This window comes from Panthera uncia, assembly GCF_023721935.1.
Source record: "Panthera uncia isolate 11264 chromosome B2 unlocalized genomic scaffold, Puncia_PCG_1.0 HiC_scaffold_24, whole genome shotgun sequence".
NCBI classification, from domain to species: Eukaryota; Metazoa; Chordata; class Mammalia; order Carnivora; family Felidae; genus Panthera; species Panthera uncia.
The window spans coordinates 9,632,489-9,652,194 of record NW_026057580.1 but is presented as its reverse complement, the minus strand read 5'-3'; the positions used below and the strand labels follow the sequence as shown (position 1 = coordinate 9,652,194).

Sequence of the window (19,706 nt, the reverse complement as noted above, 5' to 3'; positions counted from 1 at the left end):
TGCAGAACTTGGCTGTTGAGATGAAGACTGTTCACTTGGAGGGACTGTTCACTGGGCGGCTCAGTTGGTTAAGTATCCAACTCTTGATTTCGGCTCAGGTCATGGTCTCATCGTTTGTGGGATCAACCCTGTGTCGGGGCTCAGCATGGAGCCTGCTTGGGATTTTCTCTCTCTGCTCCTCCCCCTGCTCTCTCTCTCAAAATAAATAAATAAACTTTAAAACAGACTGTTTCCTTGAAAAGGGAAACAAAAGTTCTTTTTTTGGGAGTGTTAAAGGCTTCTCTGATGTTCTCTGAGAGACACACTACAGTTGTTTGAGAGCTTCTGGAGGCCATTTCTTAGAATCACTGCAAATTGTCTTAACTACGACTTTTTTTTTTTTTTTTTTTTTTTTTTTTTTTTACCTTATGGATCCCATTTTTGTCTTTACCCTAGCTACTTTCAGGACCTTACTCTGTGTCATACTGTTGTCTGCTCTGGGAAAGATGGTGGGTTTCCTGGACTTGTCTCTGCTAAGAGACTTCTTCTCTCTCCTACTTCTCCAGGTGTCCATGTGGGGCTCAGGTAAGAATATTTTATATTTTATACTTTATATTCTTGGATTCTTTTATTCTCTGAACAGAAGGAGTAAATTACCCTATCACTATATGCCTGGGCTAATTACAAATCCTTCATTTTGATATAATGATTTATCTGCCCATACATGAGGGCAAATAAGCCATTATATGATTAGTTTAGAGAGAAAGACCAGCTGGAATTATTTCACTAATGCCTTCTAATTCATTCAGGTCTCTGCTTCATGAAGAACACATTTTTCTGAGCCCAAGACCTAATTAAAAACCCTGGTTTCATGATTTCCCAACACTCTTCCCTACTTCTTCATAGAATTTCTCACCATTGTAATTAAAAAATTATTTGTTCAATAAGAGATTACCCTATTGATTGGGTAGAGATACTCTTTGTCTTGTGCACCACCATCTTCAGTCTGAATGTTTGCTACAGAAACTAGTGTATGAATGACAATGTCTACGGGCTTCTACTGGGCCAATAATGATGCTGTATTCCAAAATGTCCAGACAGGTCATTGATATTCTTTTCACTATGGCTCTATTCCACAGATTCATTCTTGGTTATCAGCCCCTCAGAGCCAATTGTAGCCATGCTGGGCATGGACACAGTGCTGCCCTGTCACGTGTCCCCGGCCATGAGTGCAGAGAATATGGAGCTGCGGTGGTTCCGTTCTGAATTCTCAGAGGCTGTGTATGTATATCAGGATGGAATGGAGCAGGTGGGAGAACAGCTGGTAGATTTCAAAGGGAGAGCGGAGTTGGTGAAAGATTACATCACTGAGGGAAGAGTATCTGTGAGAATCTACAGTCTCCGGATCTCAGACAGTGGAATATACAAGTGTTTTTTTAAAAAAGGCAGTGAATTTCAAGAAGCCACTTTGGAGCTGAAGGTGATCGGTGAGTAATTATCTGAGAACACAGATCGTTCTAAGGGAATGTAAGTGCTCTGCATTTGATTTCTGGGGAGGATGGTGAACAGAACAGAGACAAAAAGGTACATATTCTCGGAGCTGGTCAACGTCCTTCACACTGGGTTTAATCCGAAATTCTCTTAATCTATTTATACATTTATTGTGCTGTACTTTAATATTCAATGACTTCCATAAGTATCTGCCATAAAAAATAGATCATTTATTTCTCTGATATGTCTCTCCTCACACATTTTGAAGGAAGACACCATGATTCCCTAAAATTACCATCAGAGACCAGAGTCCTAGTTGGCTGCTGTGTTGGGTAGAGGCTCAGCTGGGAATGTCAGTGGTTGAGTCTTGAATGCACTGTTTGGAGGAAGTGACTATGGGGGTTGGGCAGGGTGGACAGGCATTGCAGAGAACAAAAGTTGTCACCAGAGGATTGAGGCCAGAAAATAACTGACGCTCAGTGACTAAGTGAAGCAGAAGTAGAGAAAACCATCAACTGCGTAGCTTTTGGGAAATAAAAAGGCCCTGAAGAGAGAGACCAGTGTGAAAAGCTGGAATGACTGAGCCTTGGTCCATAGGACGTTGAATTGGCCACTGTCAATTTTGGCACCATTGGTGCTTTTTTATTTTTAATTACAATAAAATTATAACTCATTGTATCAAACTCCAACAATTCAAAAAATATAGAAAATATAAGTTGATAATCCTTCTGTCCTTTCAATATTCCTTTTTCTCCTCCAAAGTAACTATCAATACCAGATTGTTATCAATACCAATATATATACTATATATAATATATAATATATATATTATATATTACTATATATAGTAATATATAATTATATATAATAAAATAATAGTACAATAATATAGTATATATTATATATAATATAACAATATATGATATTATTTTATTATATATTATATATTATAATATATGTTATATATTATATAATTATTATAATATATTTATGTAGCAGACCTTAATCTCTGTTCATAAACTAACCTTTAAAATGTTTATTGTAACTTGTTTAAATACAAAATTGAATCTTTGAGCCCCCAGCCAATCGGGCTAGTGTGAAGCTTTGTCTTAATTCTTACTGGGGCTTCCTGCCCCTCTTTCTCTTGAGTAATCATTGTGCAAAGGTCCTATGCAGCTCAAAGCATTCAGGATTCAGCTCCAGTCTTGGGTCCTCACTGGTTAGTGCTAGGATGATCATCATCCCAGACTTTGTTAACCTCTTCCATTAACTGCAAAGATTAAGTTACGGATATTATTAAAAACTTTTGATGCTACCCTTCTAGAAGCCCTGAAGATCTCTGTCTCTTTGTTAGGTTTTGAGAAACCTCCCATTCAATCTACCAAAGCTTCCTTCTGTTCCCCGTATGGACACTAGCTCATCAACATTCTTCTTTCCACCCATACTGCACAATTACTTTCACTAATTTGTACACTCAGCAATACAGCAAGAGAGTCGTCTTCTCCATTCAGTTATGCTTTAAGCCAAAAAAAATATTCCTGAAGCTGAAATATTACAGTTGGAATCAGGAGAGGGGAAAGTTTAGAGGAAAATTTAAGTAAGTTAATTTAGCACAGTTAACACATTAAAGTGTCAAGTAATTTTCTGCTCCATATACACACAGTAATATTATTTACAATATTTCATGATATATTTTTTCTATAACTTGCCTTTTTCTCCTTTACAATATATGAGACAGATTATAAAAAATTATGCTTTTTAATGTCTAAACGTATTTTCATTATATAGAAATTCCATAATTTATGTTAATATTTACTTTTTAATGAACATTGACAGTTTTCAATTTTATATTATTGCAAAAATCACAAAATACATATATTTGCATGAAAATATGCGGCAATATAAATTGATATAATATAAACTTCTCAAACAATTAACTTTATAACATAATTTTTTTAATGTTTATTTATTTTTGAGAGACAGCATGAGTGGGGGAGGGGCAGAGAGAGAAGGAGACACAGAATCCAAAGCAGGCTCCAGGCTCAGCTGTCAGCACGGAGCCCGACGCGGGGCTTGAATTCACAAACCATGAGATCATGACACAACCTGAAGTCAGACGCTTAGCCGACTGAGCCACCCAGGCGCCCCTATAACTTATAACTTTTTTATCCTATACTTTAATAATTCCAGTTTCAGGATAACCACAATGTCACCCTGACAGTCTAATAATTGTTCCAGTTTTTATTCTTAACAGTATTTATCTATACTTTTGATGACATTGAATGTTATTTTTCTTTTTTTCTTTTTTTCATTCACATAAACTTGCTTAATTTATTTTTTTAAAGTTTTTATTTAAATTCCAGGTAGTTAACATACAATGTAATATTAGTTTCAGGTGTACAATATAGTGATTCAACAACTCTATACATTACTCAGTGCTCATCATGATAAGTATACTCTTTAATCTCCTTCATCTTTTTCACCCATCCACCCCACTTCCTCTCTCATAACCATCAGTTTATTCTCTATAGTTAAGAATCTGTTGTGCTCATGAACCGTTTTACTCACTTCTATTCATTTCCTTTGTTCAAGAGAGTTGGCACCTCCCTCAAGTAATTCTGAAGATTTTCTTTCAGGTTGCTTTCTATTTTTTACAAGTGTGTCCTTCCCAGGCAAGTCAGTATCTGACAGTAAAAATTAATAGTTTCATTATAATTTTTAGCCAAAAAAGACAATGTCTCTGAGGTTTATAATATATTTCCTACATCTGAGGAATTGGAGTAGGACTAAGCCAGAACTAAGAAGAACCATGTCAGGAGATAAGTTTAAAAAGTACAAAATAATATATAGCCTTAGAAGCCAGGATAGCCATTATTCTCAGAGACAGTGGATTCTTCTAGCATTCTAGTAGTGTAATGTTTTAATATGGGTGCTGGATTCATTAGTAGACCCAACCTGTGAAAAGTTAAAAAGGAGAGGTTGTGGAGGGAAAATAAATAAATGAGAGTGTAAAAGTGAAAAACATATTGACTCCTTCATGGAATCATTTCACCTGGCTATCTTCATCTTTTTGTTATTCTGTACTCAGAGGAAGAAAGAAAATTTGGAAAACATTACAAAATGAGATTGTTTAAGGAAGTGACTACAAGACTCAGTTTAATCACAGAAAGGTAGTGGTTCTAGAGACTTCAGTAAGTGGAATGGATAGATATAGATATATTGGTGTGTTCCTGAAAGAAATTAACATTGGTAAAATTTGCTCTGCTTTTTTCCTTCTATGGCCAATTGCAGATATGCCTGGGTAGAGAAAATGTGATAGGCATCAGTATGAAGACCTAGTGTCAGCTTCAAATCTCTTGAGATTTTACTACAATTACCCGTTTATTTAATAAGAGAAGAAAACAAACCCTCTCCTCCCCCCAAGAATGATGGTGCTTTGTCCATATCCCCACACTGGTGTTACTGTATAAATTAGGGACTTCTGGGCCAAAAGTGTCCATGTCTCAAATGAATGACTTTCTCCTCTCCAGGTCTGGGTTCTGGTCCTCATGTTTTCATGGTAGGTCCAGAAGGTACAGGAATAAGACTGACATGCACAGGCAAGAGGTGGTTTCCCCAGCCTGAGGTGCAATGGAAAGATGCAATGGGAGAGAAGATACCATCTCTTTCTGAGGTTGAGACCCAGGATGACGATGGGTTATTTCAAATAGAGGCATCCCTCATTGTAAGAGACAGTTCAAAAAGAGAAGTGTCCTGCTCCATGAAGAACCCCTTCTTTGGACAAGAGCAGGTGGAAACCATTTCTATCCCAGGTCAGTGTTGCTCATTTGGGGGACAGGATAAGGGTAAGGAGGGGACATTTAAGAACTAGGATGAAGTAGGATTGCTTGGTGTATGTTTTTAATCAAGTCTTTGGGACCTCTGTATCAGAATCCTTCTTCCCTAGGACCTCTCCTTGGATGACGGCATTTGCTGTGACGTTTATCATACTTGGGATATTCCTGGGTGCTGTTGTGTTTTTGGCCTGGAAAGAACGACAGGAGAAGAAGAGAACACAGGAAGCCCAGGCAGAAAAAGAGAAAGAAAGTAAAGACAAAGGTAAAACTGTGAATCAGACTTGGTGGGATCTGTGAATTTATGGATTTGTTGGCTGTATATATAAAAGTATGCATGGTATGATCTCAATTCTTGTATGCTTATGAAGGGCTGTTTTGTGACCCAGTATGTGATCTATCTTGGAGAATGTTCCATGTGCACTCGAGAAGAAAGTCTATTCTGTTGCTTTGGGATGCAGAGTTCTAAATATATCTGTCAAGTCCATCTGATCCCATGTATCATTCAGGGCCCTTGTTTCTTTATTGACCGTGTGTCTAGATGATCTATCCATTTCTGTAAGTGGATGGTAAAGTCCCCTGCAATTACCACATTCTTATCAATAAGGTTGCTTGTGTTTGTGAGTAATTGTTTTATATATTTGGGGGCTCCAGTATTCGGTGCATAGACATGTATAATTGTTAGCTCTTCCTGATGGACAGACCCTGTGATTATTATATAATGCCCTTCTTCATCTCTTGTTACAGCCTTTAATTTAAAGTCTAGTTTGTCTGATAGAAGTATGGCTACTCCAGCTTTCTTTTGACTTCCAGTGGCATGATAAATAGTTCTCCATCCCCTCACTTTCAATCTGAAGGTGTCCTCAGGTCTAAAATGAGTCTCTTGTAGACAGCAAATAGATGGGTCTTGTTTTTTAATCCATTCTGATACCCTATGTCTTTTGGTTGGTGCATTTAGTCCATTTACATTCAGTGTTATTATAGAAAGATATGGGTTTAGAGTCATTTTGATGTCTGTAGGTTTCATGCTTGTAGCGATGTCTCTGGTACTTTGTCTCACAGGATCCCCCTTAGGATCTCTTGTAGGGCTGGTTTAGTGGTGAGGAATTCCTTCAGTTTTTGTTTGTTTGGGAAGACCTTTATCTCTCCTTCTATTCTAAATGACAGACTTGCTGGATAAAGGATTCTTGGCTGCTTATTTTTTCTGTTCATCACATTGAAGATCTCCTGCCATTCCTTTCTGGCCTGCCAAGTTTCAGTAGAGAGATTGGTCACGAGTCTTATAGGTCTCCTTTTATATGTTAGAGCGTGTTTATCCCTAGCTGCTTTCAGAATTTTCTCTTTATCCTTGTATTTTGCCAGTTTCACTATGATATGTCGTGCAGAAGATCGATTCAAGTTACGTCTGAAGGGAGTTCTCTGTGCCTCTTGGATTTCAAAGCCTTTTTCCTTCCCAGATCAGGGAAGTTCTCAGCTATGATTTCTTCAAGTACACCTTCAGCACCTTTCCCTCTCTCTTCCTCCTCTGGAATACCAATTATGTGTAGATTATTTCTCTTTAGTGCATCACTTAGTTCTCTAATTTTGCCCTCATACTCCTGGATTTTTTTATCTCTCTGTTTCTCAGCTTCTTCTGTTTCCATAATTTTATCTTCTAGTTCACCTATTCTCTCCTCTGCCTCTTCAATCCGAGCCGTGGTCGTTTCCATTTTATTTTGCAGCTCGTTTATAGCATTTTTTAGCTCCTCCTGACTGTTCCTTAGTCCCTTGATCTCTATAGCAATAGATTCTCTGCTGTCCTTTATACTGTTTTCAAGCCCAGTGATTAATTTTATGACTATTATTCTAAATTCACTTTCTGTTATATTGTTTAAATTGTTTTTGATTAGTTCGTTAGCTGTTGTTATTTCCTGGACGTTTTTTTGAGGGGAATTCTTCCGTTTCGTCATTTTGGATAGTCCCTGGAGTGGTGCGGAACTGCGGGGCACTTCCCCTGTGCTGTCTTGAATACCTTGCGTTGGTGGGCAGGGCTGCAGTCAGACCTCATGTCTGCCCCCAGCCCACTGCTGGGGCCACAGTCAGACTGGTGTTACCTTCTCTTCCCCTCTCCTAGGGGCGGGATTCACTGTGGGGTGGCATGGCCCATGTGGGCTACTTGGACACTGCCAGGCTTGTGGTGCTGGGGATCTGGCATATTACCTGGGGTGGATCGGCAAGGTGCACAGGGGTGGGAGGGGCAGGCTCAGCTCTTTTTTCCTTCTGAGATCCACTTCAGGAGGGGCCCTGTGGCACCGGGAGGGAGTCAGACCCACCGCTGGAGGGATGGATCTGCAGAAGCACAGCGTTGGGTGGTGCAAGCAAGTTCCCTGGCAGGAACTGGTTCCCTTTGGGATTTTGGCTGGGAGATGGGTGAGGGAGATGGTGCTGGTGAGCGCCGTTGTTCCCTGCCAAGCTGAGCTCTGTTGTCTGGGGCTCAACAACTCTCCCTCCTGTTGTCTTCCAGACCTCCCGTTCTCCAAGCAGAGCTGTTAGCTTATAACCTTCCAGATGTTAAGTCCTGCTTGCTGTCAGAACATACTCCGTCCGGCCCCTCCGCTTTTGCAAGCCAGACTCTGCTTGGCCGGCGGGCCGCCCCTCTGCCCCGGCTCCCTCCCGCCAGTCCGTGGAGCACGCACCGCCTCGCTGCCCTTCCTACCTTCTTCCGTGGGCCTCTCGCCTGTGCTTGGCTCCAGAGATTCCGTTCTGCTAGTCTTCTGGTGGTTTTCTGGGTGATTTAGGCAGGTGTAGGTGGAATCTAAGTGATCAGCAGGACGCGGTGAGCCCAGCGTCCTCCTACGCCGCCATCTTCCCCTGTTGGCTGTATATATAAATGGCATCTATAGGAACATAGAGATAGGAGTGTACTTAGTTAGAGTCCCAAGACCTCCAGTAAGACATGGAGCCTAGGATCTTCTCTCCAATGGAGACAGAAAACTCACTGCTATAAACATGGAGTTAGAAAAAAAAATGGTCACAGTAATTCTCAATTAAGGTGAATTTCTTGATCTAGGTATATGGAAGTAGTGTTCAGGACCTGAGCTTAGGAAATGTAGTCCGGACTTTTTTTCCATAAAATGTTTTGTTATTTTCTTTCCTTTTTAGAATCACTTGAGAAAGAGCTTGGTAAGTTTTCCATTCTTCTTTGCTCTAGTACAAGAAATAGAGTCCTTACTCCATGCTGGTACTTTGCACCTCACAGGTTGTTATTCCTTTTCAGGGAGAAGAAAGCAATTATATCAACAAGGTAAGTTATATCAGTGTTGTGGTTGGACCAGTCATCTCATCTGTCCCTCTGTTCTTATCATACCCTATTCACCTTGCTAGTGAGGAAGGGGTCCCCCGCCCTAATTAGGATAAGATGGTTAGACACATGACATCCAACACTGGACATATGAGCTTGACAGCAGTTTATTAATCACCTATACTCCTATCCTGGGGGAGGAGGACACCACAAGTCATGCAGACCACATGGGTTTTCACTTGGGAACAGAGTGAACCAGCAAGGGCTGAGGGAAGCAGGCTTTTTAGTAATAATAAGATGAAATTCTACTAGTCTCCTTGGAAGTATATGATTGGCTTGTCTGAGTAACTTTTCAGGTTGATAGGAAGGTGAAAGGCATTAGGTTGAGGACCAGGTGGGGTTCAGCTGGCTTGACTGGTAGGGAAATTAGTTGAATGTGGAGATTTTCCTGCTGATTGGAGGCATATCTGGTGAGAGAAGGGGAGCTTATGGCGTTTAGAGCCCTGTGAGGTCCAAAGATGTCAAGGCAGCACATGAAGTTTTAGGCTTTACAATACACTCTCACGATTCAAGTTTATCTTATCCTTCTCCCAAAAGAATCAGAACCTCCTATTCTATCACAGATATGTTGGTGGAATGTGGAAAATGTGAGAAATAGAACAGGAGACTGAAGGAGACAAATACCCCAGAGCTGTCATTGAGGTGATTAATACAGAAATATAGCACTATTATAAATCTTCATATCTCATGTGGTTGTAACAATTTAATAGTCTGGAGTGAAGGTCCTAAGGATGAGAGAATCTAATTCCTTTGTTTTATTTCAGACTGGAGAAAAGCAAAGTTATATGCTGGTGAGTAACAGATGTCTTGGGACTTCAGGCACCCCGGGATTTCATGAGGCAATTCTAGGGCATTTTTCAAAGACATGCTATATTCTGGAAAATTGACTTTGAATGTGGGACTTCAAAAAAATACAGGGGATTCTCTCTCCTAGTTGAGAAGACATGTTCTTTTTTTTTTCAAAAAATTTTTAATGTTTTATTTGTTCTTGAGAGAGAGAAAGAGAGAGAGAGAGCATAAGCGGGGGAGAGGCAGAGCAAGAGAGAAACACAGAATTGGAAGCAGGCTCCAGGCTCTGAGCTGTCAGCACGGAGCCTGACGCGGGGCTCGAACTCACGAGCTGTGAGATCATGAACTGAGCCAAAGTCCCACGCTTTGCCAACTGAGTCACCCAGGTGAGAAGACATGTTCTTGATGTATTTTCTTATATGAGTTTTTTTTTTTTTCATTTTAGACTGGAGAAAAGAACAGTTTGAAGCAGGTGAGTGACCTTATTATTTTGACCCGCACAATCTCTTCTATCACAAATTAGAAACTCTTACATTTATATAAACTCTCAATAAAACCTGGTTGTTTTTTCATTTCATGGCTTTCAGTTCAGTCTCAATCTCATGCTGAAATGTGAACAGATTTCTTACTTTTCTGATATCATTCATTCATTTACAATTAATTTATAGAACTGTTTATTCAGGGTCAAATAAATAAAGGACATCTGATCTCTGATTTCATGGAAAAGTACATGTACAAGTTGTAATGAAGGTTATGAAAGAACAAGATTTCCATGAGAAAAATATGGTGGATTAAAGGAATTTCCCTGAGGAATTGACTTCTCAATCTGGGACTTAGTGATACGGTGGATTTATTTGCGTGAATAACACTGCAAGAGCAGTTCAGTAAGAAGGAAGTCTATTACATCAGCCTGAGACAGGGACTAGCTCATTGTATCTCAGTGTAAGTGGAAAACTATCTTAGAGTCTTTCCAGAATTATGAGTTGATTATCAGTTTCTAGTACATGTTGCTTTACTCTGAATATCCCTGCATCCACAAATGTTTCCTATTTAATTCAATCTTCCCCAAATTAAAGCACATTCTAGTATTCCCACATACAAATTCTTATGAGAAAAATTCTGACTATTGATGATGTTTGATTTCAGAAGAACAGATTAATTATTGCTGGTATCAGTACTGGAGTCTGCTATTACTACTGGTATTAGTGTTACTATAAATATTGGAAGCTAAAAAATTTACCAAGTGTTCATCATGGGCAAGACCTAGTTCTGAGTTCTCTACACATTATCTTGTTTATTTCTCACAACAGTCCTATGCTGAGGTATCATAATTGTGTCCATGATTATGAGGGTAAAGTGAAGCTGAGAGAAACAAAGTAATTTCAAGATCACACTTACTAAAGACAGAGTGATTATCAAAATTCAGATCTTTCTGACTACAGAGCCTAAGATTTCAGCCATTAGAAATCTAATAAGAGTGCATGAGAAGTGGGTGACTTAATTATTACATAATAAATGATTCCAAATGAAAATGATACCAAAGAAGCTTAAATGAAAGTAGATACACTGTGACTGGAATATGACAGGGCCTAATTACTCAGAGCAAGCATAAAGTGACAGCATCTTTCCTAAGGACAACCACTTTCCACTGTGGAATGACCTATTCCCCCCCCCCCACCCCCCACATTTGCAGTTGCTGTTACTCTGGATCCAGACACAGCTCATCACAACCTCATCCTATCTGAGAATAGAAAACAAGTTTCTTTAATGGGAAATGCTCCTCAGAATTGTGATGCTTCAGTACGCCAAGGACAAGGGGAATCTGAAACCATCTTCAGTGTTCTGGGCCAGAATTGCTTTACCACAGGGAGACATTACTGGGAGATAGAAGTCAATATAGGCACAGAAGTTGGACTTGAACCTAGATGGGCTGTGGGTGTTTGCTCAGATACAGCGGAGAGAAATGGGTGGTTTGTAGAAAGTCCAGAGAAGAATTTCTGGGTGATAGCATATAACAAAGGAGTTCTCATCTCCCGCCCAGAGTCTCTGTCACTGAGACAGCATCCTCAAAGGATAGGAGTTTTCCTGGACTTGGAGGATAAGGATGTGTCCTTTTACAACATGGTTGATGGATCCCACATCTATTCCTTTACTGGAATCACCTTCTATGGGACCCTCCATCCTTATTTAAGCCTTCAGGGTGCTGGCACATATGTGACCATCTGCTCAGCTTCAGATGACACTGAAAATTACCCTGAGTCTTCTCCAAAGACTCATTTAAAGAGTCGTGATATGGGTGTTGCCCAAGAGGCTAATCCTCTATTACCTCCATAAGGGGTGAAATGTCAGCACTTCTGCTGTCTCTGCTCAGGCTTCTTATAAGTATATTCTCAAAGAAAGCTGCCCTGGGCGCCTGGGTGGCTCAGCCAGTTAAGTGTCTGACTTCGGCTCAGGTCATGATCTCACAGTTCTTGAGTTCAAGCCCCACGCTGGGCTCTATGCAGACAGCTCAGAGCCTGGAGCCTGTTTCAGATTCTGTGTCTCCCTCTCTCTGCCCTTCCCCCACTTACACACTGTTCTCTCTCTCAAAAATAAATAAACATTAAAAGAAAAAACAAGAAAGCTGTCCCTGTGTGGAGAGTAGGTCAGCTTCACTAGGTACATTATCAACCCCTTTCAAAAAGAGAGGCAGAAAGAGAAATGGGACAACTACAAAATGTCTGGGGGAGTTTCCTCTCGCATTGGTTTTGGGGAAATTCAGTGTCTTTTTTGAGCAGCAGCAAGAAAATCCAAAACAAGTGCATGGCCTCTCTTCTGTTGTGTGTGTTGAAGTAGTATTTTTAAAACTACATTTAAAGAGGGGTGCCTGGGTGGCTCAGTCGGTTAAGCATCTGACTTCAGCTCAGGTCATGATCTCACAGTTTGGATCGTAACTTTGAGGCCTGCATTGGGCTTTCTACTGTCAGCGCAGAGCCTGATTTGGATCCTCTGTCCCCCCTTTCTCTGTCCCTTCCTGGTCACACTCTCTTTGTATAAAAAATAAATAAACATTTAAAGAAACTGCATTTAAAGAGAAAAATCTCTCTTCTTACTAGTTTTGTTATCAAATATGAAGGAGGGGGTGGTGTTTGAAGGGAAGAATCACAGTTGAGTAAATTCTTGATACATGTTACTAGTGTTAGAGATACACAAAACTGTCCAAGTTTTGTGAAAGTTAATAGCTCAGCTTGTCCTTTCTTCAGGCCATTGACCTCTAAACTTGGAGTCTGCCATGGGGTAGGGAGAACTAATATAAAACTATAAACCATTTGAGCAGGAGCCCAAGACTTCTGTGAGAGAAACCTACCCACCCCCCCCCCACACACACACACACCCTTTTTGTTGTTTTTTACCAAATTCTCACTGGTTAGCAGGTCCTGAATTGTGCCCTATGTGAGTATGTGAATGAAAAAGGAGTTGATGTTGCAGTTTATGATTTTAGAGAAAAATAGTCAAATAAGAATGAAGAAACACCTACAGGCTTCATGGAGAAAAAGTCATTGAGAATGCTGATATGTATATATATATATATATATATATATATGGTTTGTATACAAACCCATGGTTTGTGGGTATATATATATATATATATATATAAATTTTTTTTTTCTTTCTGACCATCTTCTTCCCACTCTTCAGGGTTTCTTTCCCTTTAATGCAACTAAGCCTATGTCTTCAAGGATATAAAATATGAGCTTCTCCTGTCAAACAAGCTCCCTCTTCCTGGAGATAGAAGAGATCCACTTAGATTTGTATACAATATTAACGGATCTTTAAACCATACATCTCATTATCAACCTCTCTTGGAAGATGTATCTCCTTAGCAACATTCTGCTGATGCATTATAGCCAGCATTGAAACCCAGGAAGAATGAAACCAGAGCCTTGAATATTAAATTTACTGACAGTAAACGGAGGGCTTATATAATAAGCAAGCAAAAATAGAGGCAGGAGAGAGGTAAATGAATGGTGGACAAGTATGAATAGCTATAATCAAATGGACATGGTGGATGAGAAGGGATTTCTGGACATAAGAACCCTTTGCATGGAGATAACCACAAAATAGGAACAAATGGGATTGAAACTGTGATATAGAACAGGAAGGATAACAGGTTGAGTTTTGGATATTTTACATTTGTTATATACCCTGGACAATCAGCATGAGGTTTCAGATATGTTTTTAAGTATCTCAACTGAAGAAACTACAGAATGCTTCCACCTGTTACTCCTCCGCTCATTTTTTTGTTTTAGAAAGGCCAGCATAAAAGCACTTTTATTGCAATAATAAAACTTGACATGCATATGTAGTGTGGGGAGGTGGGAGTGGGTAGACAGCAATAATTTCTCTCACCAAATCATTATACAGGACAGCAAAGGGTGAGAGGGGGGAAGAAAAGCAAGGAAACAGATCAGCAGGGGTAGCTGAACATCCAAAACCAGGAGACACTGAAGCTTTTCTCAAGACAACACTCAAGAGTTTGTCATGATGTCTGGACTTTCATTGGGTGACTATAACCAGCACCTTCAATTTAAACTCTAAAAAAAAATTTTTAACATTTATTTGTTTTTGAGGGGGGGAGGGGCAAACAGGGGAGGGGCAGAGAGAGAGGGAGACACAGAATCCAAAGCAATCTCCAGGCTCTCAGCTGTTAGCACAGAGCCCGACACAGGGCTCAAATCCATGGACGGACCATGAGATCATGACCTGAGTCGAAGTCAGATACCTAATTAACTGACTGAGCCACCCAGACGCCCCATCACTTTAAACTTAAAAAAAAAATGTTTATTGGGATGCCTGAGTGGCTCCATCGGTTAAGCATCTGAATTTGGCTCAGGTCATGATCTCATGGTTTGTGGGTTTGATCCCTGTGTGGGGTTCTGTGCTGACAGCTTGGAGCCTGGAACCTGCTTCGGATTGTGTGTCTCCCTCTCTCTCTGCTCCTCCTCCGCTTGCACTCTGTCTCTCTCTAACTCTCAAAAATAAATAAAAATGTTAAAAAATTTTTAATAAAATGTTTATTTTGAGAGAGAGAGAGAGTGGGGGAGGGCCAAGGAGAGATGGAGAGAGAACATCCCAAGCAGGTTCCATGTTATCAACACAGAGCCTGACACAGGGCTCAATCTCATGAAGCATGGTGACCTGAGCCAAAATCAAGAGTCAGACACTCAGCCAACTGGGCCACCCAGGTGTCCTTTCATTTTAAACTTTTGATTAAAGTTCTTACAATTGGGGAAGTAGAGCTTGGATAGCTATGAAATTACAAAAGTCCTTAATATCCATTAGAAAAACCACAGGATGGAAAAAAAAATAGTAATAATAAGCCAGGCCACAAAGAAGGTTTCAGAGGTCCCTCCTAGCCTGGACACAGATACCTGTAGTGTCCAGCAACTCAGTGAGAATGATCTGCCTATGGCCCAGCAATAGTGCTGCTAGGAATTTACCCAAGGGATACAGGAGTGCTGATGCATAGGGCCACATGTACCCCAATGTTTATAGCAGCACATTCAACAATAGCCAAGTTATGGAAAGAGCCTAAATGTCCATGAACTGATGAATGGATGAATGATGAATGAATGAAGAAGATGTGGTTTATATATACAATGGAATACTACTTGGCAATGAGAAAGAATGAAATCATGCCATTTGCAGCAACATGGATGGAACTGGAAGGTATTATGCTGAGTGAGATAAGTTAATCAGAGAAGGACAGATATCATATGTTTTCACTCATATGTGGATCTTGAGAAACTTAACAGAAGACCATGGGGGAAGGGAAGGGGAAAAAATTAATTACAAACAAACTGAGAGGGAGGGAGGCAAACCACAAGAGACTCTTGAATACAGATAACAAACTGAGAGTGGATGGGGGATGGGAGAGAGGGGACAATGGGTGATGGGCATTGAGGAGAGCACTTGTTGGGATGAGCACTGGGTGTTATATGTAAGCCAACTTGACAATAAATTATATTAAAAAAACCAAAACCAAACAAACAAAAAGGCAGAGGGTTTAACGGGAGACTGGCATGGTATATTGGAGGCAAGGATCTCCCACTCCCCACTTTAGTTTTAGGTAGGACTTTTAATTTGACCCAAGGACATGTCTCAACTTGGAGAGCGGGCCCTCAATAACACCTCAAATCTGCTATGACTTAGCAGTGCAGCAGCAAGAATGTTTAATATATGACAGATAAAAATTTCATCCAAAATAATAAAATAAAGATTCTTGCATTCTCCCCCACCCAACCCACACCAATTTCTATTCTAAAGTTAACCCATTACCTGTGCTGTTAATACTTGACTAGTACTTACATGGAAACTTAGATCCAAAAGACTGAAACTGAACCTTCACCCCAAAAGCAAAAACTAAATAAAATGAGTAACGACATTTATGGCATATAGTTTAGTTCAACACACTTAGGGGAAGAAAGGGAAAGAGCAAAGAGCTGGGTGCCAGAACATATTCAGTCAGGGTCATGTTTATACAGAGTGTTGTGGAATGTCAGAAAAAGCTCCATATGATTCACATGTGCTTCTGGAGGCACTGGATCCCTCCATGACACATCTAAGAATGGGGAGGAGGCCCTGTCATTCCTGTCATTCCAGTTTCAGAAGCTCCATGCAAAAGAGGACAGTAGCATTTGGTGGGATGATGCCTGGGTTCCCCGTGGCACCACACTGTAGATGTAGTCTAGGGAGACAATTTTACTCTCTGACCCACACTCACCTGGGCAATCCTTTCTTTCCAACCTCGGATCACCTCCTACATGCCTAGCATAAATGTAAAGGGATTGTTTCTATTCTGGGAAGAATACAATTTTTTTCCATCTTCAAGTATCACTGGGTAGTACACCACATACGTCTGACCATGCTTGGACAAGGTTCACCCACCTCCAGGGGAGATGGTCTCCTCCTGCACTCCCATGGCTGCAGCAGAGGCTGGGCAGACAGGCAGACCCACTGTGGACCTGGGGGGCAGCTCCCTGGCTCTGAAATGTTGTTTTCATTGTTGTGGTGGTGTTGTTAAGTAAGCTCTAATGAAGTCAGGACTCTGAGATTAAGAGTCATATGCTTCACCACTGAGCCAGCCAGGCGCCCCTATTCCTCCACTCATTTTAATGGGTTTTGTCCTTCTAAGCTTAGATCTTAAAGAACATAGGCCACAGGTGGCAATGAAAGAAAATATTAAGGCTAATATTCTGCTGGGATCACAGTTGTAGAAATGTGATGGGTAGCATCCTCCATCATATCCTCATTTCTGCTATGAGTAAATCAACAAGCAATGAAGGATCTCCAAGTAGCCCATAGTTCCTGACAAAGTAGTGACCTTGAATTCACCATCTGACTCCATCAATTAATTATTTATTGCTGGACCACTCTGGCAATCCCATTCTGAATAGAGCCTAGAAAGGAATGATAAGACATTCAAAAAACAAAGAGACACTGTAGTAGAATAAAAAAAATATCTTAGGGCAGGAATCAGCCTTACTAATCACTTTATCTCTACAGCTGACCGCAGTGCATTATACAGATAAAATATCTTATAAATATCCTATTTATGAATCTATTCCTCTATTTCATAAATGCTTATTGATCAACTAATATATGTCACTTTTTGTGAGGACACACACACACACACACACACACACACAATCACTGCCCTAATGGAACTTAAAGTCTCTGGTTTCCTCCAGTCCTCTCCTTTAAACTGAGATCCATCCAATCTGTACATCTCTTCTGAGAGTCCCCATGCTTTTCATGACTACGACCAGCTACCTATGCATCAGGAGTGTCAGGGAACAGGATCCTTGATGACCAATCCATCCATCAGCCACAGTGATGGCTCAATGATTGGGGTGTCTTAGTCAAGCCACCAATCATTCTCCTTCCCCATGATTTTCCCAAGTGGCATTGGAACTGAGAAAATAAATTTTTTTTTTATTTTTTTTATTTTTTTTATTTTTTAATATATGAAATTTACTGTCAAATTGGTTTCCATACAACACCCAGTGCTCATCCCAAAAGGTGCCCTCCTCAATTCCCATCACCCACCCTGCCCTCCCTCCCACCCCCCATCAACCCTCAATTTGTACTGAGAAAATAAATTAATCCCCAATTTGGTGAGCTAAAGAAAAGCAGGTTTCTTAATACATAGTGAAAGAATGTGACTGATAAAAAACACATTTTCTTGAGACCTTCCTAGGGAAAACCTATATGTTTATATATAGGGCTGGCACAAGTACATAAAACTAACAAGCAAAAAGACTGATCAGGAAGGAAGACAAAAAATAAATAAATAAATAAAGGAATAGTTAACTTTCAGACTTTATTAGACAAAACATTTTAAATTATATTAAATCAAAATAGAGTAACATTAAAAATATTTTAAGGCAAAACTAACATATCTACTAATAAGTTTGTCTTCAAAATATAGAGTATATCAGGGTATATTAATGTACCAAAAATGGTAAGTCATTGGCCAAACCCTACAGAATGTACAACACAAAAAGTGAACCCTGATGTGAACCCTACCTATGAACTGTAGTTGGAAATAATGCATCAATATCAATTCATCTGTTGTAACAAATGTACTACACCAGTGCAAGGTATTAATAGTAGAGGAAATTGTGAGGAAAGAGAGGAGGGATATGAGAATGCTCTGAATTTTCCACTCAGTTTTGTAGTAAAACTAAAACAGCTCTTAAAAAAATAAAATTTTTTAACAGAAAAAAGGAATGAAGTACTGGTACATGCTACAACATGGATGAACCTTAAAAACACTATGCTAAGTAAAAAAAAAAAAAAAGCCAGACACTAAAAAAAAAAAAATCCATATATTTTACAATTCCAATTATATGAAATATCTAGTATAGGCAAATTCATAGGGACAGAAAGCAGATTAGTGAGATTAGTGGTTTCCAAAGGCTGGGGAGAGGAGAATATGGATAGTGACTGCTTAATCGTTATAGAGTTTTCTTCTGGAACAATATTCTGGAACTGGATGCTGAAGATGGCTGCACAAAATTATGAAGGCATAAATACCACTGAATTGTATACTTTAAAATGGCTAAAAGAATAAGTTTTGTGCTATGTGTATTTCACAACTGAAAAATTTAAAACTAAGTAAAATAAATGTGTAAATACCAGTGGGAGAATAATACATAGTTTCAAACATAAATGTATGACTTAAAAAAAAAAAAAGAGAAAAAAATACTATGAGCCAAAAGAGGCTCTCCAGGATGCAACAAATGAATGATTTTCAAAGGACAGTGATTACTGTGATGGTGTCATCCTAAAAAGCAGCAGAGTGCCATTAGTAGGTATTCTTCATTGTCACTTAAGAAGACTTTAAGACTTTTTCCAAGTCTTCCCTTTTCCAGAGTCTTTCCTCTTCCACATGTAGCTTCTCTTCTTTAATTCATTATGACTTTAAACAAATTTTGCTATGTGTTGCATTTATCACTTATGTACATTTATCTTGGAATTATAAATTTTAATTGTGCACTTTTTTTACTCTAAAAATAAAACTGATACCTTCATATACATGACACAATGAATTTTTCTCTTTTTTTCCTTTTATTGTTAAATAATTGACATATATCACTATATAAGAGTAAGGTCCATGGCATGATGATTCATTTTGTATATATTGTGGAAATGTTTACCACACTAGGTTTAGTTAACATCTATCATCTCATATAGATACAATGAAAAGAAATTAATTTTTTTCTTGAACTAGAATTTCTTTTACTTAAATTTTTTTTATTTGAGGAAAGTTGACACACAATGTTACATTAATTTCAGGTTTACAACATAGTGATTCAACAAGTCTGTATATTATGCTATGCTCATCATATGTCACCATACAATACTATTGTAATATTATTGACTGTATTTCCTATGGTGTACCTTTAATTTTTGTACTTATTCATTCCATAACTGGAAGCCTATGTCTCCCACTCCCCTTCACCCATTTTGCTCATACCCCTACCCCTTCTCTATGGTAACCATCAGTTTGTTCTCTGTTTTCATAGATCTGATTCTGCTTTTTGTTTATTTATTCATTTGTTTTGCTTTTGGATTCCACACATAAATTAAATCATATGGCATTTGTCTTGGACTAGAATTTCTGAAACATTTTTTCACCCCAAGTTCTCTATTAACTTTTTGAAAAAGTCTGGAACAGGAATTCCACATTTCATATGATATTCAAGATTATATCTCAGTGATCATATTTT

The 19,706-nt window shown here is 39.2% G+C and overlaps 1 protein-coding gene and 1 pseudogene across 1 annotated transcript; one reads left to right on the top strand and one right to left on the bottom strand.

Moving 5' to 3' along the window:
• The first annotated feature begins 405 nt into the window (after window positions 1-405).
• LOC125938403 (butyrophilin subfamily 1 member A1-like) lies at window positions 406-12,487 on the top strand. Its single transcript, XM_049653510.1, has 9 exons — window positions 406-564; window positions 1,119-1,466; window positions 5,001-5,282; window positions 5,401-5,568; window positions 8,445-8,465; window positions 8,560-8,586; window positions 9,408-9,434; window positions 9,878-9,904; window positions 11,126-12,487. The coding sequence occupies exons 1-9, from the start codon at window positions 408-410 to the stop codon at window positions 11,764-11,766; spliced, it is 1,698 nt and encodes a 565-aa protein (XP_049509467.1). The 5' UTR covers window positions 406-407; the 3' UTR covers window positions 11,767-12,487.
• Window positions 12,488-15,859: 3,372 nt separating this feature from the next.
• LOC125938401 (peptidyl-prolyl cis-trans isomerase FKBP1A-like) lies at window positions 15,860-16,580 on the bottom strand (annotated as a pseudogene).
• Window positions 16,581-19,706: the final 3,126 nt, after the last annotated feature.